The sequence below is a fragment of the Neltuma alba genome, unplaced genomic scaffold (assembly GCF_004799145.2).
Source record: "Neltuma alba isolate B1F8T4 unplaced genomic scaffold, ASM479914v2 tig00003814_pilon, whole genome shotgun sequence".
Classification (NCBI taxonomy): Eukaryota; Viridiplantae; Streptophyta; class Magnoliopsida; order Fabales; family Fabaceae; genus Neltuma; species Neltuma alba.
In genome coordinates, this window is record NW_021633436.1 from 32,165 (window position 1) to 53,690 (window position 21,526).

Genomic DNA, 21,526 nt, shown 5'->3' on the forward strand with positions numbered 1-21,526 from the left:
TACAAGAGAGTGCATCCCCTCAGTAAACTTACTGAGTTATAACGTAGTGCATGCTTGAAAAATGTTACAGTATAGTAATTTATAATTCCATATTAGATAGAAAAATGTGCAACGATCATTAAAATAGAGAGAGCTTTCTGAAAAAAGATATTAGCGCAACATCACCAGAAAATAATATTATTAAGAGTCTTTAAAATTTTTAAAAAGCACGTTGTGCTTTTAAAAATGAAGAACAATTTGAATTATAAAAATGATTCCACATGGATCGATCTGGTTCACACTTAAAAAACGGAACTTTGCTTTGAAAACTTTATTATGACGGATGGGGCAGGGAGGCATTTGTTGAACTTGAAGCTAAGTTTATTGGGTGTTTGGTTTATTATGTTTCAAGGGACAAAGAGGATGAACAGAGGAACACAGGACGAGGAGCAGTGGGTTTTCGCGAAGAACGATGCAGATGAAACCGATTCGTACGTTCACAGAAGTAGCAGCCCCAATCACGCTTTCCTCTTTCCTTCCTTCCTCATCTTCTTCTTCCTTTCAATTCAAACTCATCATCAGGTACAAACACCTCTCTCTCTCCTCCATTCCCTCCTTGTTCCTCCTTTGCGTGTGTCCTGGCTCTACAAACTAGAAAGAAACAAACCTCCCACGTTCCTAGTTCTCGAGACTGTTCAGATGTAATCCAGACCATCATGTTGTTCCTCGGAAAAGAGCGAAACTGCCCTTTCTCTCTCTGTCTGTGTCTGTGTCTCTGTCTCTCTCTCCATCCCTCCCTCTCTCAATATCCATCTTCTTCTTCGTTCCGATTTTGATCCCGTAAAAGCTTAGTAGAAACCTTTTTTTCTATTTTCTTCTTCGTTTTATTTTATTGAGGCCTTGAGGGTACGTTACATATCTTTCTTTCTCAGGAAAAAGGAAAAGAAAAGAATTATTTGTTTGTTTTATTTTTCCCCCTCTGATGACGATGGGTATGTGTTAGGAAAAAGCATACTCTTCCTTAAAAGAGCCAAACCGAACCCTACCTCACTTCTCTTGTATCAAACGCATTACTTGAAAAAGATATAGTTGCCTTAGCTTATAATATACATACACAACTCATGGCCTCTTCTTCTCGCTCTATCAACCACAACCAATTCCTCAAATACATCGATGAAGAAAGAGGACCAAAAGGTGCAATACAAGAGATTGATGAAGAAGAAGAAGAAGCAGAAGAAGACGATGATGATAACGAAGAAGATGAAGAAGACGACGACTTGCTGCAGCTGAAATTGGGGTCAGGATCTGCTACAACCTTATGCAGGAAAAGAGTGGGTAATAATAATGGTGAATCAAACCCGGTAGTTCCAAGATCTGGCTCACTAGGGTTAGGGTTAGGGTTAAAATTATGGCCCAACATGGAGCAGGAAAGTTCAGAAATGGCAGGTGTGGAGGAAGTAGCGAGAAGATTTATTGGGAGGTTACCATCATGGCAAATGGATCCTCAGGATTGGTATAAACCCAGTCCACCAGCTCATAATTCTCATCATTTCTCCCACACAAATCCCCACCACTCTGGTTTGTGGTTTACGCTACACTCTTCTACCAACCAGTAAGCAAAATTTTTCCCATCTCTTCATCATTAACGCACTCAACTTTCAAGCATAGTATTATAACACTAAATAAGTGTAACAGTTTCTAGTTTTTTACCCCCCAGAACAATTAATGATCTAAAAGAAAAGGTTTTTTATATGGTAAAAACTTAAAATCAACTTTACTTGCGTTTGGGTTTAATAATCATTGCTTCATACTTGCTGCGATAATCATAACCAGAGTTCTGTTCTCTTGTGGGTGTTCATCATTACAAGCCACACAACACATAACAAAGCAACCTGAGTTTTCGATATCACGTTTTAGTTCTTCAGTTTCTTGTCAGTATATGTAGTTATATCTGTACTGTCGGCTGTTTTTTCTTTTTGTCTCTGTGAGGGGGTGTAACTAATGATGTTTTTAATTTGGTTTGGATAAATGGCAGAAGAGGAGAAGCTTTACCTCAGGTGCCAAAGGCGTACATTAGAGTGAAGTAAGTGGTGCAAGTTAGCATGCATGCCCTGATCATACACTATATTTTTCCACTTTCTTAATGATGATGTTTATTGAAATGAGTGAAAAAGCTGGCTCTAGCTTTTTCTTTGCCTTTTCTGCCATGGCCCTCTTTTTTTCCCCTTCTAACTTTCTTATCAATGTTTTTTTTCCTTTTGTCCTTTTTTATCTGGGAAAAGGAACGAAAACATGACGATCTTCATGGTTAAGAAGTATCTGGTTACAAAACTTGGTCTCTTCAACGAAAATGAGGTAAGGATTTAGTACACTTTTTCTCCTTCATACTGCAACCTGATGATATGATCTCTTTCTGTGTCTTGTTTGGTTTCTGAAATTGATTGAATCGATGAGCATTTTCTGAAAGGAAAAAGTATTAGCAATAATTAATAATTATATCAAAAGCATGCATGCATTAGGAGATCAGAATGAAATGACAAGTTCTCATTACGTGGGTCATGTTATGTGAATGATATATATATATATATCTATATATCTTCTGCAACTGCCATGCATTTGACAGAGAGACGAAAGCCCTAGCTACAAAGTGTTTTAGGGTTTACGATTTTAGAGGGTACTCTAGTTCTGAAAGGTAGCCCATTAATGATGAACTAACTGTCAACAAGTTTCCATCATCATCTTCTTTTGCATCAAGCCAAGTGTTTGATTCTTTAATTATTCTATTAAAGAATTTTCCAAAGTAAATAATAAAAAATATTGTCCTGCATTTTATAAAGTTTACAGGAAGAACTATAATTGGAGAAAAATTGTAAGAAAGCTTTGCTGAACTTTAACATCCTGTGAAGCTTTTAATTTGTAATATTTAAAAGATCTGATGGTGAAAAAATTTACTATATATCTTGTTAAGTTAAAAGTCCGTAGTTTTAATTAATTTTCTGGACTAATTGTTTACTTTATTTTAAGAAATTATGAATGTACACAACACAAAGAGCAGGTTGCCCTGGCCTTTTCAAATATGTTTTGGCTAAAACACATTGACTCATTTCCAATTATAATTATTGATGTTCGGTGAATGAAATTAATCAGACTTCAGTTAAAACAAAAAAAAGTGTTCCTTTCAAATAACTTTCACAATCGTCCGATCCATTATCAAATCGAAAATTAAAATTTAATATGAGCACGATTAATTTACCATCACACTATAAGAATAAATCTCAGTATTTTATGCAGGAAGTGAATTAATCTTATACAAACATCAATATAATTGGATCTGGATTTTCTTCCCAAACATATGTCAAAATGTCAGAGGAATCGCATGAAAATTTTGACATAAGACTACAAAAGGGGATAGTTAGGTATAATGCAACCAAATATATGATGCTCCTAACGTAAGATTATAACTAAGTACATATGCATTGCATGTGTACGTAATGGTTTCTGGACATAATTATTTTGATACATTAATTACCCTTGACTCCGTCAAATATTGCTTCATTGAATGATGTATCAACAAATCTATTTAGAAGGCTTTAGAACTCTTCCAACGTTGTCGACTTGATATGCTTTTTTCGGATACCTTTATGATCTGCCCGTTTTATCTGAGATTCTGATGATTTTATTAATTAGGTTAACCAGATGTTCTCTCTCTCTCTCTCTCTCTCTCTCTCTCTCGATTAATGCATGGGTATATATGTGTGTGTGTGTGTGTGAAGAAACTATGATGTGATTGTTGGGTCCTTTACAAGAATGCCATATATTTGATTTTTCCCAATTACTGGTATCATTAAATGTTTGATCTTCTTCTCTTCACTCCCAGTTCTTTTTTATAATTATTTACTTTTGAGGCGATCGGGATTCGGATTGGGAGAATTATACCGTGGGTTAGGCCACATGATTTTGTGTGAGTATTTGATGATGGTTTTGGACATACATCCTCAATGACATGTAATTATATGTATATACAGACTTTTCCGTTATCTTAATGACATGATGTTAAAATAATAACAAGGCTGGATGCTGAGATCTTCAGGAACATTTTAGAGATGATTCAAGTTTTTACATCATAACCTAGATTAGTTTCATACTCTGAGTATATTCTTGTTCTCTCTCACATTTGCTCCGGTTAATGTAAGTCTTCATCAGAGCTAGCCTGACAATTATATAATATAATGCTTGTAACTTTCATATATTCTCTTGCCTAGAAAGTCATTTCTCTCCATTATAAGCAGTCCTGCAAACTTAGCAAACATGATTGTATATACTGCCCCTCGTGTTTACTATAACATCCAGTTGACTTATTTGGAAAGATTAAGAAGGCTATTAATAAATTACCTTAAAATATTCATATTTATTGTTTCTTTTCCAAACTAATTTGCCACTGTTATTATTGATATGTAATATAATGATACACGTAAATATTTGTTATAATCAAGTAATTTAGTAATTTTAAAAAAATTTCTCAATTAGTCAACCGAATCTTATATTTAAGATCATATTCTCTGTTTGTATATATTCAGAGGTTATATATATATATATATTAATTATATATCTGGTACTGCAGGTTGAGATTTTATGCATGGGACAGAGATTGTTGAATGTTCAAAGCTTGAAGGTGGTGAGGGATGCCATTTGGATTCCTGCACTTGTTGACTCTTTAAACGCAGCATCATCTATATCATCATCACTAGCAGATTCATCATGTGGCATGTCTGCCCCAAATTTAATGCCATTACTTTATCAAAAATATATTATTTCAAATAACTCAAATCATTTGTAGTTAATTACTAGGCCTAATTATAATTTTGTCTCTCTCACCAATCTATTTTATTAATCGAACTACGTATGCTTTAGATATTTCTTTATCTCCATATAATGTAAAAGCAGTGCCCTCTCGACTATATATATGCTTTTTAGCGTATAGCATCCTTTATTCTTATTATTATGTTACTTATTTTAGCTAAACTTTTGTCGTTTGTCATACTCTTTTTTATTTGTTACTTTTGTATTCGTGATGATTATTAATTAGCCACGATGAGTCAATTTGGGTCCGGGTTCTGGTGATATTGATGCTGACAATTTAACCCTTAATGATATTGTAAATAAAGTGTCTTGCAACTAATTCCAACATTTGCTGATTAAGTCAACTTTGTTGAATTGTCACCCTCTTTAAACTAGTGTCATGAGTAGAAGTTGCAAATTTTAATTAGTTTGGTCTCTCACATATTGCAAAATAGTTTCATGTTGCTCTTGTTGCTTTCTAACCACGTGTATATAACAAAGCACCTCTTGCATAGTACTAGCTTCGGTCCTTAATATAAGACTCTATTTGACTTTTATTTTGGTTCTAAATATAAGACCCCAATCTACTTTGTCTCTCATATTTATGTATTTTTTTCCAAGATAGTCCTTCTTATAATTGTAGTCTTAGCCAATATAGTTAATTAATAAGGATATTTTAGAAAAAATAATATCTATTTATTACAAATAACTAACCTAACTTCTTTCCTTAATCTCCTCAAATTGTCAACTGGGTCTTATAATTAGGACCAGAGGTAGTATATATTATAAAATGATTATAAAAGATTCAATTTATAAATCAGTCTTTCTTTTCTTGAAAGTGTAAAATAGGAAAAGAATGCGTCAAACTGTTTTTTTTTTTGTTGTAATTTTTGCTAAGATCACATTATCAATTTGATATCTTATCTCATCCACTTCTTTTATTTAGAAATATTATTTATAGTTTATTTAATGTAATATCAAATTTACCTTTGTGTATTTTTTTTTTACATATGATTTATATGCATTATTTTCTAGCTAGGTCCCTAAGCGGCTTTTATGATTTATATGCATTATTTACCTTTGCGTATTTTTTTTCTGTTAAAAAAATATATATAGATGCTTTTTTTTTTTGGGGTGAAGAATATGGAGATGCTTTTCGAGTGTAAGAAGTGGGATCAGGGCTTTTTGATATATAGGATTAAACAAACTTTGTGCATAATGTACCAGGCTAATATAAAAAGAGATTTGATATTTAAAATTAAATCCATACGAGTCTTAGTATAATTCATAGCTTCATTCTGAAAAGAATAGGCATTAAATATTTAATTTGTTAAGTATTTTTCAAACAAAAAGTTACAATCACTGATTTTTAAAATTATATTTATCATTACTCATCAAAATAATGAAATTTACTATTTATATGGCATAAAATCTATCTATTATTTATTATACGCTACATCTAATTTTAAATATAAGATATAATTGTAATGCAATTTACACTATAAACTAGATTTATATTTATAACTAAAATATATACTCCTAATATAATAACAGTAGAACCTAAAGCAGTCTTCTTAGGCGGCCACATCAATCGACTCACAGAGTACTAATGAAATAATTTCAAATGAAAATCTGAAATATTAAATTAAAAAATTTCCAATTTTCACAAACACACACTCTCTCGTTATTATTATAATTTTTCACTTTTGCAAATGTTTTAAATATCAAGTTAAACAGAAACCTAAAAATCTTATAACTTCCATAGCCCCATATAATTAAATCTTTGAATATTTAGACATATGGTACTACATACAATTCTAAATATCTGATTAACTTGTGGTGCAAATTGCATTAATGGTATCGGAATCACTCCTTTCTGAAATTATTCGCCACATAGTACAAAACACTAATTCAAATTCAAATAAGTAACAATGACTCAAATATCACATGTATGAGCTTGTTTGACATAGCTTTAAAAATTACTTATAAACACATTTTATGTAAGTTATGATAAATTTTTTTTACATATTTATCTCATATTTTATAAATTATAAATAAAAAATTATTTATAAACTATTTCAAACATATCGTATTAAGTTGGGTTGACATTGACTTGCGAGCACGACTAGTCGACTAGATGCATCAGTATCTAGTAATACAAGAAAAATGTTTGATAAAATCAACCACAGCGCTGCATATAATGAAATAGTTCAGGGCTTTTGTCCTCCAGATGCCATGAATAAGATTCTCACAGGAGATGAAGGGTCCTTTGATAAATATTATCAGTAACTATTTGCCAATAAAATTTGATTTATTTGCATAGTATATGAAAATTTCTAATTTAGTTATAAATACTTTGCTACGACAAAATAATATCTAAAGATGATTTTTTAGCAAAGTAATAAAATAGTTCAAAAACTAAGAGGATGCTTTTACAAATAAAAAAGACATAAAATGAAAAATTATAAATACTTTTTAAACCATCATGATCAATATATAATAAATATAAGCATTTTATTTTTTTTTGTAATATAACTGCATTTAGGAGTAATCGAAGAAAATTTGATAAAAAGTAGGGAAGATTTCAAAAAAACAAAACCTCTTGAATTTTAAAATTCCAAAACAATATTGTTTATTGTACTTTAATAATAATTGACTGACACTTAAAAAGTACATGACAACACATTTTTGTATTAATTTCTGATTTTGGATTTTAAAAACCAATAGGTATTTTTTGGTAATTTTTCCTAAAAAGTATAAATGTATAATAATTAAATTTGCGAACGTTAAATAAGAGCTTCCTATGTATAATAAACAAAAAGTCTTATGACTTGGTTCGTAATTAAAACTGAAAAAAAGGTTATGTATCGAATAAAAGTGATTCCATCCACTTTAGAAAATATAATCCCAACTTAAAATGAGAAGAGAGAATTATAATGACGTTTTAAGAAAAAATAATTACTAATCAATCTTAATGATAAGTGAGTAATTGTTATTTTTTATCCTATAATTTGTTATTGTAGGCTGTTTTTTCGTCATTAAAACTTTTAATAATTATGTTTCTTATTTAAGACTCTATGACAAAGTGCATCTACGCATAAATTATTTTCATTATAAATTTATTTTACTCAAAAACAAAAGGACAAAAAGGAGGTGTTTAGCAGGATTTTGTAGTCCACTTTTGTGATTTTGAGTGTTTAGATTTTCCTGAAACATCGTTACGGACCTGATCCAGCACCGGACAGCCCATGGGCCCCATTAACATATCTAAACCGAAAACTGTTTTTCTTGGTGCTCCTAAATGTTGTAATTTGTTGAAAGAATTTTCAAAAAAATATCTTTAAATTTTAAAATTTTAAATTAGTCTTATTTATTATATTTTAATAATAATTAATAATATTTAAAAAGCAAATGACAACGCATTTTCTTCTCCATTCTTGATTTGAAATTTTAAAATTTTAAGAGATATTTTCTTGAAATTTTCCTAATTTGTTTACCATTTTTAAATATCTATAAAATTGAAAATTATTAATTCAAGACTTAGCTGTAATTTTGTTTCAAAGTTTATATTACTACTTTTTTTAATTTAAACACTATTTTTTAATTTTTTTTGCTGGCATATAAAGTTTTTAACTTTCATTCACAGGCCAACTAATTCGGTCAACATAAAATTCAGGCAAAAGCGTAACCGATAACACCAAACTAAATTATTCAACCCACTCCCACGCTCTTTGGGCCTGCGTGGACCACAACAACCCTTTTCCATATGACGGGGGAAAACAATTTGAGAGAGATTGTTAAATTTTGTCAAGTTTCTCACGTCAAAGACTACAAATATGTTATAAAATATTTTCTTTATAAAAAGAATCAGAAAAGGCACTGTACCTGAAATTGAAAACTACAAAAACTATTTCTGTAAATACATACTCCTCTTTTTCTTTTTCCACACAATCTCATTTGAAGCACTAAATATGAGTATTTCTTTTAAAGAGAATTTAAATTTTAGTTCGCCACGTTATGATTTGGAATCAGCTCTAACTTTTATTGATAAATACATATTTCTCTGAAACAATAAGATTCTTTATGAGTTATGAAGAGAAGAAACCAACAAAGCAGAAATGTTCACTTTTAGAATTCGACTTATATATGTTAAAATATTTTTGTATTATTGAACATATGAACTCTCTTTTTTATAGAAAAATATCTACTTTTTACATTTTGGTATTATTATCAAATACAATTTATAAAAATCATATTAATATTATCTACTAGTTATTAATATTGCTGTCATTTCTTATGCATTGTCTAGTTGGAAGGTTTTGAAAGGAAGGGAGGGGAGAAGATGAGAAATTGTGTTTGGTTTGAAAAAATGGAGGGAAGGGGAGGATAAAAATTTTGTTTAGTGCTCATCTCCTCTCCTTCTACTCCTTTCCAAATATGGGAATTTTTGAAAAAGAGTGAAATGCTATATCTCACCTTAACTGAATTATTCATATTAGTTTTTAAATATTTAAAGTTTATTCTTTTCAATAAAAACTTTTTTTAACTCTTTCAGCATCTATTATTTTTAAATTTCAAGTTTTTTTTAGTAAAAACCCTTTTAAATGATATTTAATAATGATGATATAATATTTTTTATGATATGTATATTTTTAGAGATATGTAAATATTTTATACACATGAGATAACTTTGTTTTTTTTGTATTCATAAATTACAAAATAATAATTTTGATATAAATATAGAAATAAATAATAAAAAATAAGTACATATTTGTCAATTTATAATTAGTTCTCCTCCCCCTTCCTCAACCAAACAAGAAACATTTTCTCCTCTCTTTTCCCCTCTAACCAAACAACAGTCATAACCTCCTCTTACCTTCACTCACCTTCACCCCCTCCCTCCCATTGAACCAAACAAAACTTGCGGAGCTGAAGGTGCCTCACCTCTGATCAATCGATCCATATACCACATTATATACAAGTTTTAATAAGCGATGCTAATTATAAATAGTATTATTCATTAATTTAAATGAGTATAATATATTTTTTAATTATATTTATGAGTTACTTTCAACATGTTTTATCAGAATTAAGAAAAACCTCAAATCTTATTAATTGTCTTAAAATTTAATAATTTTATTTCTATTTAACATACACTTAAAAAATTACAATCTATACAATAAAATAATATATTTATCCTAACAGTTTAATAAATTAACTTATATTACTAGAGGAATGCCACTCTTTTTTTTTTAATGATAAGTCACTTGTATATAAAGTGTTTGATTCTAAATATTAGTCATTGATAAGGTCGTTTTCTAATTTTATCTTTATTTATTTTTGTTAAGGAAAAAAAAAAAGAAAAGAGAGGTGAGAATGATTTGTAAATATAAAGGAAGGAAAAAATTTTGATTGGGGTAAAATTGAAAAAAATTATCAATTTAATACATTTCTTGATATATAAATAAGTATGTGTCATAAGTTACTTATAATAAGTATGAGGGTAATATGATTTATATATGAGTTAATATGATATTTAGTTTCTTAAATTTTAAATAATAGGTTTTAGTTTTTCAAGTGATAAAATAATTTAAGTTTTTATTGAATTATAGAGATTAATATTTTAATTAAAAATAAACTTGAGAAATAAAAATCTATGATTTAAAATTTAAAATCCGAGGGATCAAAATAAAAATAAAAACAAATTTAAAGATTAACAATTCCATTAACATTTTTATTTATTTATTTATTTAATTTTGTAAAGTCTTGAGGGAACAGGCGAGGGAGCGAGGCGCTAGAAGATCAGCGCGTGGGGACAGAAATTCTGATACATCAATTTCAATGGGGCCAACTGCCATAAGGCCTATTGCCATGGGGTCAGACAAGGTCATTGGGTTTTCCCCCAGCTTTTTTTAGAGCTTCGCATCTTGTCGTTGCTGCTTCGCTTTTGCTTGCTTCTCTTCACACTCACTCTTCTACAAAATCATTCCTCTCCTTTCATTCCTCTTCTCTCATTCTCTTCCTGTTCCATACCGTTTCATGTTTCATCTGAATCACACTCAGTAGTAGCCTATTTTCTTTCCCATTTTCCAGAATCGCCCGGACAAAAAGATGCCCTCCTCGTTTCTCTTCACCAGTGTCTTAAGATCTCCCGCTTTCCTCACGTCCCCTTCCGCACAAGTTCCCCATTTTCCTTCTGCTTCTGCTTTCAATGCTGGTCATTGTCATCTTCCATACCCATTGCCACGCATGGGTTAAAGAATGTGGGTTTCGTTGTTTTGGGACTTGGGAGATCTTTCAATCAAATCCTACCAAGTTTTCAGCTTTTCTGGGTTTCGTTCAGCATCCTTTCGCTGGTCGCAATGCAATTAGGTGGATTCACTTTTGACCTGTTCATTTGTTTGTGGGAATTATTTAATGGTTTTTTGGGAATGGTGATTAGCATTATATTAAAATTATGGCGTTTTTTGGTTGTCTGTCCTTTCCTAAATGGGATTCCATTTGGATAAACTATTCTATGGGAAGTTGGGAATCGGGTAATAACTAGACATTTTGCCCCAATCAATGTAGCTGTATATTCCTCTTCTTTTCATTTTTCGGGCTCTCCGCAATGAGATCGGATTAAGCACATTAATTCTGATGATTTTTGTGATGTATTTCAATTCTCTTAAATACATGGATGATACATTTTATTGTTCTTCTGTAAGTCTACATATATTCAGCCTCTTGATGATGTAGCGTTTTACAACTCTGTCCAAATCGCAAGCTTGGACAAAATGGTCAATGATGATTAAGCCTATGAAGTTGTCCCCTAAAATCCTTTGATGTTGTCATTAGTTTTGCCGGAGGACGAAATCTATTTAACCATCCTGGTTTATGATAAAGTATTGTTTCTTATTATTACTTCAACTACAACATCGGTATACAGCATTTTGATTTGCTTCATAGTGAAGGTTTTAGATGGTTCAGACGTGGCCTGTATTAAAATCTGATGCTCTTTGTTGCATAAGTTCCTTCTGTGCTGTCTATTCTCCAGACTGTGCATGCATTGAGAAATACCATATTTTTCAAGATACAGATTTTCTCACTTTCAAGGAATTCGGAGTACTTCATTTGATTAAGATATAATTGTACAACTGTTAATTAGATTTATATGGTGCATAACATTATTGATTCTGTTCATCAGGTTATCCGCAAAATGATTTGGACTTATCTCCTGGAAAAAGCTTGGATGGAAGTTTCAGGAAGTCTAGTTCTGGTTTGCATCAATAACTCTTTTCTTGCTTAGATTATTTCCCCTGTATATAGTTTAGGATATTCTCTGTGTCTACTTATGCAAGTTGCAGCGTATTCATTTTTGGATTCTCTTATGAAAAATTAGAAAGTGATCCGTTATTGTATGAGAAAATTGACAGGCGAATATTGTTGCTTTAATTGTTCCAAATTCTAATAAGTAATAAATCATATTGCTTAAGAGTCTTGATAATTGTCGGTGGAAAGAAGTTTTGCTGCTAAACAAGCTTGTACTAGTCAATGCACATCCACAAGTTCTCCTTGTTCAGTTTGTAAACTTGTGCATCATGCTTCATTATCTCAGTATTTTTACGGAATGTAACAGCTGCACCATTCAAGCCATCCTAGGACTATTTTTTTTTGCGTTCTAACGAATAGCTACAATTCCTATTATTGATGAGTAGTGAAATGGTTTTCCATGTTGCAGTTATCTCAGCTGCTCATAGTGTCTCTGCAACTTCAGGAACTAGCAAGTTTGTTCCTATTTCCAGAAGAGTATACAGAGGGCTCAAGGACTGTGGAAGAAAACTTCTTGACCTGGATATTTTCACACAAAATCTCGAGGATTGGGTTTTGGAGAATCTACATGCTAACTCAGAGGAAAGGAAGCAATATTTCAGTTCTCCCTTCACAACCAGTGAGTTGCGTAAGCTTGATTTGGCATTGGAGGGGGTTTCATTCCAACAACTGGTACGAATGCCAAACTCCTCTGAAGTTTCTGATGATCTTATTGAAGATCATCTCATTGAAGATCAGTATCTAGCAGTTGAAGACTTCCTTCACGCCACTATCATTGGCCTCTGGCGTACATTTTGGCATAAAAGCGGGCCTCTGCCACTTTTTGTGTCTTGTACCTCTCATCCTGGTTCCAAGTTCTACAGTGTTGAAAAGGCAATATCAAGGGGAAGGCTTAAGGAACTGCGTGGCTTAGCTCTGATGGCAAAAACTGGGTGTGATTTGAAAGCTAGATGGGATCAAGTGGTGTCATTTGCATTGTTTAGGCCTGAAGTAATATCAGAAAATGGGCTGAGAATTTCTTCTCGCACTATATGTGAAGCTCTATTTTATGGTTTCCATGTTCTTGTTAATCGTAGTTTGAGCAAGATTAACTCTGTCAATAGTGATTCTGTCTTCCTTCTAGTTGTAGATTCCAAGCATGGAGGGGTCGTGAGGTTGAGTGGTGACCTTGGCAAACTTGATTTATTAAACTCCAGCAATCCGTACCAATCTGTGGCTGAATGGATCAAAACCTGTGCTGATGTTGGTGTCACCCCAGCAGAATCAATATGGAACCGACTAGGAAATGCAAACTGGGGGGATATGGGAACCTTGCAGGTACTCTTGGCAACTTTCTATTCTATTGCTCAATGGAGGGGGCCGCCAAGAAAGTCAGTAGCTTCACTAATCTCAGATCATGGCCTTCGCCTTCAAAAGCGCAGAACCGAGTGCTGTATTATTGAGAGTGAAAATGCACTGATTCCTTACCAAGGATCAGCTAACTATGAAGCTGGAGAGATTGTTGAACTCGACGAGAATGATTTCTTTCTTAGGAAGCAAACATCACGCCTGAAGCTTAAGCAGGGCGAGTATTGCTCTTGGAAGATCCACAACAAGGTCAGAGAAGTTTCCAGATTCAGGAGTCTGTTGTAGGAGGGAACTATTTTCTATATAGTGCTGTCTCTCTTGATCATCCCTCAGAGTTATTGACTTTATATGTGGGCGCCCATCCCTCTAGACTTGAGCCTTCTTGGGAGGACATGAGTCTCTGGTACCAAGTACAACGTCAAACAAAAGTCTTAAATATTTTGAGGAATCAAGGAATCAGAAGCAAATATCTGCCGGAAATCATAGCCTCTGGTCTGATTTTACATTCTGGTCCCTGCAAGAAGGAGAGTCCTGGAGGAAGGTGCGATCACCCATGGTGTGGGACCCCCATACTTGTTACGTCTCCGGTAGGGATGCCACTTTCATCTGTAATTGCTTATGAAGGTCAGTTCTCAGCTGATGAAGCAATTCGCTGCTGCCGGGACTGCTTAGCTGCTCTAAGAAGCGCAGCCATGGCTAATGTCCAGCATGGTGACATTTGTCCAGAAAATATAATACAAGTTGCTGAACAACATGGTTTCAAAAGTCGATATGTCCCCATATCTTGGGTCGAGCTGTGTTGGAAGACAGGGACAGCCCTGCCATAAACTTGCAATTCTCATCATCCCATGCTCTTCAACATGGGAAGCTGTGTCCCTCATCTGATGCAGAAAGCATTGTCTATGTCCTCTATTTCATTTGTGGAGGGACGATGCAGCAACAAGACTCCATAGAATCTGCTCTACAATGGAGGGAAAGAAGCTGGGCGAAGCGAACAATACAGCAATATCTTGGGCAGGTTTCTGCAATTTTGAAGGCATTTGCTGATTATGTGGATAGCCTTTGTGGGACGCCATACCCAGTTGATTATGATATATGGCTGAAGAGGTTGAATAGAACTGTGGAAGGATCGTCAGATAGAGGTAAAATGATTGAAGAAGCGGCCATAACATTGAGACTAGAGGATGCTGCAGAGTCTTCTGGAGCTTTTGGGCCTTGATATGATGCTAGAAAGGCTGATTTTTTATGTTTGTTTTTGTTTTTGTAAATTGGAGATTGGAGATTGGAGATTCAAATGCATTATTAGATTGTCATGTTGTGTAGGGTTGTCAAGTATCATTTTGGCAGCATTTGGGAAAGGTATTTCTGGGGATTGGTTACTGTTTCGTCTGATGGAGAGTTAACAACAAAATTCAAGTCTGTGTGAATAACTGAGTCAATGTATGCTAAATTTCACTATCAATTTCAATACATGTTGCTTCTTATTTGGAAGCATGCCGAGGGTTCTGAAGTGGACGAAGTTGGACCGAATGTGTTGTGTGCGCTCTGATTTTACTGTGTTGTTGCTTTTTGGGAACTTAAAAGAGTTTTTTTTTTTGGCCAAAGGAGCTTAAAGAGTTTGGTCCTCCTCAAAAGCAAACCAACCTCTCTCTCTCTCTCTCTCTGTCGGACGTGTTGCGACTATTTCTCTGTTTTTTTCGGTTTTATGTTCAAACTCACCTTTAATTTTAAAAAACGTTTTTCGTTTATTAAAAAAGATAAAAAGATTTAAATGGAAATTACAAATAAAGACTTTAATATGTAAAATTGTGATTTGGAATCCTAAACTTGAAAAATAGCAATTAAAGACCGGGTCCTATTTTTATAAATATGAAATGTGGGTGAAATGTTTGAAACACTTTTCAGTCAAATTGTGATTTGGTCTACTGAAGTTGTTATTTACTAAAATGAACTTGTCATTTTTTATAATCAACTTGTCATTTAGTATACTTCCAAGCGAGTTGTGATTTGGTCTACTGAAATTGTTATTCGCTAAAGTAAACTTGTCATTTTCTATAATTAATTTGTCATTTGGCTGAGAAATATTTCAGACGTTTCACCACGATTTCATATTTGCAAAAATAAAACCGGGCCCTTACTTGCTATTTTCTAAATTAAGGTCCCAAATCACAATTTTACATATTGGGGTCTTTATTTGCAATTTCTCCACTAAAATTTCAAATCAAGCTAGCATTTATTTATTATAAAGGACAACGAGTGAAAATTATTACTATTCTTTTGAAGGGCTAAGCGGGTGTCAACTACCCATTATACCTTCATAAAATTTTTTTCTTAAAATCCTTTCTTTTCTGTCCTCATCAATTAGTTTTTTTTTTTTTTGGACTCAAGTCCTCATCAATTAGTTTGAGACATTTTTCTTTGAAACTAGAAATTTTCCAACCATTTGTTGATCATTTAAAAAAATTGCGATTATAATTTCATGGTCATTTATAATAAAAATAAATTAAGAAAAATTAGTCGAAAGTCTTTAATTTAAAAATTAATTGTGCATAGGTACCTAAAATTTGTTTAAAGATCTAGCTGTAATTTTTCTTTCGTAGATGGAACTTTTTAGCTGTATATAATATATTTTCAGTTGTGCGTAAAACGTAAGACGTTTTTACACAGCTGAAGATATAGCGCACACAATTGAAGAAGAGTCACATCTATATCGAAAGATTAATACTTTAAGTATTTTTACAGTTACGAAATTAATTTTTTAATTAGGAGCCTCTGACTGTTTTTCAAAATATTAGTACAAATAGGTCTTTCATGAAAATTTTCCTCCCATGAATTCATACCCTAACAGAATTGTTAAAAAAAAAAAAAGAAAGAGAAATTACCATAGGTTCATATAAGAAAAATAAAAACATAAATTTTCTTAATTTCATTTAACACTTCTATATTGACAAGGGAAAATAAGTTGATGAATATTAATACAACAACAACAAAGTCTTATCCCATTAGGTGGGGTTGGCTACATAAATCACACGACGCTATTGTGCTCTATCAACAATCCAATCCTTAGATATGTTGTTGACCAGGAGGTCTCGGTCAATAACTTTATTGAGTGTTCTTTTCGATTTTTCTCTGTCTCTTTTTATGGGACTCCATATTGTCTGATTTACCCTCCTCATCGGGGCCTCCAAATGCCTTCTTTGTACATGTCCCAACTACCTTAAGTGATATTCAACAATTTTCTCTTGGATAGGCGCCATGCTGACTTTTACTTTAATATTTTCATTTCAAACCTTATTTGTTATTGTATGACCATATATCCATCTCAACATCCTCATTTCTGCTACCCCAATTTTGTGCTCTTGTTTTCTCTTTATTGCCTAATATTTACTACCGTACAACATAACTGGTTTTATAGTAGTTTGATAAAATTTTCCCTTAAATTTTTCAGGTACCTTTTTATCACAAATAACTCCGGTAGCCTTTCTTCACTTTAACTAGCCATCTTGTGTTCTATAAGAAACGTTTCCATCAATTTCACCATCCTCATGCGCAATGGATCATAGGTATTTAAACTTTGATACTTAAAGAATAATTTGATTCCTCATCTTCACTTTCAAATCACCATTACCTTATCTCTCCCAAAATTACAAAACATATATTATGTTTTATACTTGCTCAAACAAAAATCTTTTGACTCCAAAATCCTTCTCCATAACTCTAAACTAAAGCTAATCTTTTTTTTTTATTCTGTCATAAGAACTATGTCATCAACGAAAATCATGCAATTAGGTTGATGAATATTAATAATATCTAAATTAATTATCACTATTTTAATTCTTGTCGTCATTTGATAAGGTAAAGTTAGTGTTAAACTATTGTTTTCACTGTATTTTTTCAAATTTAGAGCATCTAGGTAATTTTTCCTTATTATTTAATCTCAAATTAACCCTTGGAAATTCCGTTAGGCATCTTGGGATCTAAATTGAAATTTGCATATTTGAGGGATGCTTGCGTGCTTCCCCAATATTTAAGTATACAAATAATAAATGATTTTCCGGGCAAAAGATGGGGAGGCTGACGCGATGATGCCTTGCCATGGGGCGATGGAATTTCTTCCCTTGCACGCCTTTCGACCGTTTTAGAAGAGCGTGTCGTCTTCATAAACCCCTTTCATCTCTCTGAAGTGCTGGGCCCTAAAGGCCTTTTTTGATCAAGAAACTAATGCTGATGGGGGAGCCGGCAGAATGCTCTGTAGCAAAATCCTCAGATGAAATTTGGGCTAAACTTGGTAAGCATACAATTTGAATTTCTTCTTGGGTAGTTTACACAATGCATGTAAAAATCAGAGCCAGATATGCTACCCCGAAATTGGTTATCTCCCTTACTTGAATCGGATTATTTTGAAACCCTTTGCAAATTATAGGGACCGGAGGGGGATTGGAAAAGGAATGTTTTTTCTCCATTTATTGGCTACAGCGGCAAAGATTCTATTTTCTTATTCAGAGCTGCTTTAAACTTAGATGTGATTCCCATAATGTCCAATACTTCAGCGCTAGACTGTGGAGTTTAGACTATAAACGTGGTCGTCTATTGTCACTTTGTTCCGAATGTTTCTCGGATATAAATTTTTGGCCAGTGATGCGGCTGACTGTTTTATTTGACTGTTATACTTGATGCGCGTTTGTGAGAATGTTTCCGGTCGTGAATCAAATGCTAGTTACAAGCATCCACGCATATTTGCTTTGCCTATTTTATATCAACAAATAAAGGGACTGATTTATTTCAAAGTTTCAAACTTTTTAAAGGTGCTCATTGCGGTCAAACTCTTGTCTCTTTTGCAGTTCCATCAGACTCAAGATATTCAGATGTAGAGATAAGGTCTGATGAGAAAATAATATGTTCTGAGATGACGTCTTCTGGTGATAAACAAAATTGGTGCAAAATAATAAGGAACTCTGATTTATGTTCTGCTGCCACAGTTAAAACAATAGGTACTCATGCAACTACAAAATACTGTTAAGTAGTGTGTTAGTCCTGCTCCTGATACCTGCTGTGATTTTCTGAAAGGGGAAAACTTAAGCTCACTTTCCTAGATGTTTGTTAACTAGGTTGTTTCATAAGAGTTCCTGGACATGTCATAGTGCTATTGAAAAAACGATATCAAACACATTAAAATGAATGCACCTTAAAAATTGCACCAAGTTTCGGTCCTTATGAAAAATGCGTCATTGATAAGACCAAGGAACCATGACGCTTGAAACTTGAAGGTGCAATGGATGTGGGTTCCTACCTTGTTTGTACATTGTAACAAACAGATATCATTTAAAACTGCCTTTGAAACAGATAAATGTTATGTTGTACAAATGCCTAAAACTTCTCAAGTGATGATTGTTTTCCTCCATCTTTTGTTTTTTTTTTAATTCTTTCCTTATTTTTGGATTCAACTTGCTGTAGTCAAAATACTATACTAGTTGATGGGGCTGAGGTTTGCAATGAAGACTCCATTCTTATCAAGGATGGAAGTGAAATTATTTCAGGTCCTCATAGAGAAGGTTCGAGTTGTTCTTTTTAAGACCTTTGCTAGTGTAACAATTCCTTTTCTTATTTCCTGGAATCAATCATGTTTAGTTTCATTGAGAAGCATTGGCACAAGGCTACAATCTATTTATTGATTCTCGTTAAACAAGGTTGTATATCAAGTTTTCAAATGGGGTCAACTGACTTGTTATACTTTTTCTCTTATAACATTGAAAAATTGATTTTGCAAAATTGAGTGACATGGATCTTTCATTTTTAATAGCTTTTGAATTGATGTCCTTTAGCAGCTATAGTGAATTAATGAAGAGTTTCTTTGGTATATCAAGTGAAAAATTCATGTCATTGACCATCACATTCTCTTTTAAATGTACAGAAGCATAAATTTAGCTAATGAATTGTTGTGATCTTAACCCTAAATTAAATTGCATGCAAAAAAGAAAAAAATTGATTACACATCTATATAGTGATCACTCTTTAACATGAGGAAAAAATTGTAATTGGCACCATCAAATACCAAACTTGGGTTTACCTATACTATTTGGTTCTTTTGATCTAAAAGAAATTGGTTTATGTTTATCGTAGAGTTGGATGAGTTTCTAAATTTAACCATTCAGTCTCTGGGTGCCATTTTTTAAAATGTCTTGACTGGTTTTTAATTACATCAGTTTTTCTCTCCTCTTAATGCTATTAGGGTTTGTCAGCTATAAATTTAATATCGTGTCTAGCGCAGAAACCAGCCAAAGGCAGCTAAAGGTTGATAACTTTTTTCCCTGCTTCTTCTTTTTCAATGCTTCCTCATTACCATTCCCATCTGTGGCAGAGCAGTGTTAATGACCATGTTTGATTTTGCAGATACATGTGGATGTTGACAATGTAAAATGCAGCATCTGCTTAAACGTATGGCATGATGTAGTCACTGTTGCTCCATGCCTACATAATTTTTGGTGTGCTTCTTATCCTGTTCATCTTTTGAGATCTCCCCTTTCATGTCACTGACGTCTGCTTGAACTGCAATCTGGCATTTCAGCAACGGTTGCTTCTCAGAGTGGTTAAGAAGGTCACAAGAAAAACATTCAACTGTACTCTGTCCTCACTGTAGAGCAGTCGTACAATTTGTTGGCAAAAACCATTTTCTACGAAACATTGCAGAGGTAATTTTATGCAGAAGTATCTGATGGAAACTAACTTATCTAGACCAGATATGGTTAAGCAAGTACGGGTTGTCTACATGAATATCTGCAAAATAGGGATGTAATTGCGTTATTGTGGATGGGAGGGGAATTTGATTCAGACCGTTTGACACATAAAATTAGGTTTATGCCCTGTTATCTAATTGTTGGTGTTGATATTTGTACTGGCTTTTGAAGGTGAGTTATTGTGATACCTAGCTTGATCCTATATTGATCAATCCATACTGGCTTTACCTCTATTCTTGAGTTTTTAGGTGATGCTGCCATTGTACTGTCTCCTAGGTTGAGATTTGATATACTTGTATTAGAGCATAGTTTCTTGTTCTAACACATTCTTATAAAACCTGATCTGATTTTAATCAGTAAGTTGACATTAAGATGATATGATGGGCATGATAGATAAAATTTGACTACTCTCCTCTCTGTACTGGCATATGCTACATTCAGCTGTTTTGCTGAAACTCTTGTTCATTTTAATTATGTCTTTTTATATCAGAGTGTGTTGGTCCTCTTATTTTGATCTATTCCTTTTCTTCTGTCTTTCTGTCATTTTCCCCACTTTTGGATAGGATATACTAAGAGCTGATTCTTCCCTCAGACGCTCAGATGAAGAAGTTGCACTGTTAGATTCGTATTCATCAATACGATCAAATCTTGTAAGATGATCTACTTTCTTTTGTTTTAAATGTATACCCTGAACTTAAGTACTATGATTGAGCTTACATGGCAAGGAGACTGGTATCATGTGTTGAAGTAGTATGCTGCCTTTTTGAAAAGGCAATATGCTATTAACATTTATTTGTCTCATTGGACATGCCATGTTAAATGAATATTTTTAATTCCTGCCTAGCACACAAGATGATTGATAATGTAGAATTGTCATCCATCTCTAGTTTTTTGCATTGCTTGGCTAGCTGTACTTGGTCTTTAAAACAGGAATGAACTTGATATTTAGTTTCTGTTCTTGTGTCTAACTGTATAATATCATGCCCATGTCATGCAATCTTTTTTTGCAGGGCGTTTAATTGTAAGTAATGTTATTATTGGCCATTGGCAAAAAAGAAAGTGTTGGCCAGATAATGGGGCTTTCCCTGACTTAAGGCTCAAGCTAAAAGCAATCAGACCCCTTTCGGTTTTGAAACATTGTTTGCCACCATGAATTTAGTTGGATTTCATGATCTTACATTGATGATTAATAATTTGAAATCATATTTGGTTAGGTCATTGGACCTCGAAATAAACGTCGTCGAAAGAGGGCTTACTCACCATTGGATGATCAAAGTGATGACACAAACCTTCAATGCCCACAGTGTGGTAATATA

The 21,526-nt window shown here is 33.1% G+C and overlaps 4 protein-coding genes across 6 annotated transcripts; all 4 read left to right on the top strand.

Moving 5' to 3' along the window:
• The first annotated feature begins 352 nt into the window (after positions 1 to 352).
• LOC114742579 (uncharacterized) lies at positions 353 to 4,901 on the top strand. Of its 3 annotated transcripts, none has more exons than XM_028930802.1 (5): positions 353 to 561; positions 1,163 to 1,591; positions 2,015 to 2,062; positions 2,262 to 2,334; positions 4,601 to 4,901. In XM_028930802.1, the coding sequence occupies exons 1-5, from the start codon at positions 452 to 454 to the stop codon at positions 4,814 to 4,816; spliced, it is 876 nt and encodes a 291-aa protein (XP_028786635.1). In that variant the 5' UTR covers positions 353 to 451; the 3' UTR covers positions 4,817 to 4,901. The 3 variants fall into 3 exon arrangements, with proteins under 3 accessions (XP_028786635.1, XP_028786636.1, XP_028786637.1); XM_028930803.1 differs by having other exon boundaries at positions 2,018 to 2,062; XM_028930804.1 differs by having other exon boundaries at positions 353 to 1,591.
• Positions 4,902 to 10,801: 5,900 nt separating this feature from the next.
• LOC114742576 (uncharacterized) lies at positions 10,802 to 13,761 on the top strand. The gene is made up of 4 exons (XM_028930798.1): positions 10,802 to 11,190; positions 12,005 to 12,076; positions 12,539 to 13,162; positions 13,253 to 13,761. The coding sequence occupies exons 1-4, from the start codon at positions 11,181 to 11,183 to the stop codon at positions 13,759 to 13,761; spliced, it is 1,215 nt and encodes a 404-aa protein (XP_028786631.1). The 5' UTR covers positions 10,802 to 11,180.
• A 107-nt stretch (positions 13,762 to 13,868) lies between these two features.
• On the top strand, positions 13,869 to 14,695 carry LOC114742580 (uncharacterized). Its single transcript, XM_028930805.1, has 2 exons — positions 13,869 to 14,187; positions 14,283 to 14,695. Exons 1-2 carry the CDS (start codon positions 13,869 to 13,871, stop codon positions 14,693 to 14,695), a joined length of 732 nt encoding a protein of 243 aa, XP_028786638.1.
• Positions 14,696 to 17,636: 2,941 nt separating this feature from the next.
• Positions 17,637 to 21,518, top strand: LOC114742581 (E3 ubiquitin-protein ligase CHFR; the record flags this gene model as incomplete). Its single annotated transcript, XM_028930806.1, has 9 exons — positions 17,637 to 17,764; positions 18,318 to 18,467; positions 18,744 to 18,780; positions 18,931 to 19,028; positions 19,706 to 19,767; positions 19,867 to 19,958; positions 20,042 to 20,165; positions 20,774 to 20,860; positions 21,425 to 21,518. Coding segments are annotated over exons 1-9 (811 nt in total), but the record flags the coding sequence as incomplete, so codon positions are not given.
• Between the last annotated feature and the right edge of the window lie 8 nt (positions 21,519 to 21,526).

Coding starts and splice junctions, on each gene's coding strand:
- LOC114742579 (XM_028930802.1), top strand. CDS start 452: ATGCAGATGAAACCGATTCGTACGTTCACAGAAGTAGCAGCCCCAATC. Junction 562..1,162: donor CAATTCAAACTCATCATCAG/GTACAAACACCT, acceptor CGATGAAGAAAG/AGGACCAAAAGGTGCAATAC. Junction 2,063..2,261: donor AAGGCGTACATTAGAGTGAA/GTAAGTGGTGCA, acceptor ATCTGGGAAAAG/GAACGAAAACATGACGATCT.
- LOC114742576 (XM_028930798.1), top strand. Junction 12,077..12,538: donor TTTCAGGAAGTCTAGTTCTG/GTTTGCATCAAT, acceptor TCCATGTTGCAG/TTATCTCAGCTGCTCATAGT. Junction 13,163..13,252: donor AATTTCTTCTCGCACTATAT/GTGAAGCTCTAT, acceptor TCTTCCTTCTAG/TTGTAGATTCCAAGCATGGA.
- LOC114742580 (XM_028930805.1), top strand. CDS start 13,869: ATGAGTCTCTGGTACCAAGTACAACGTCAAACAAAAGTCTTAAATATT. Junction 14,188..14,282: donor CATGGCTAATGTCCAGCATG/GTGACATTTGTC, acceptor CTGTGTTGGAAG/ACAGGGACAGCCCTGCCATA.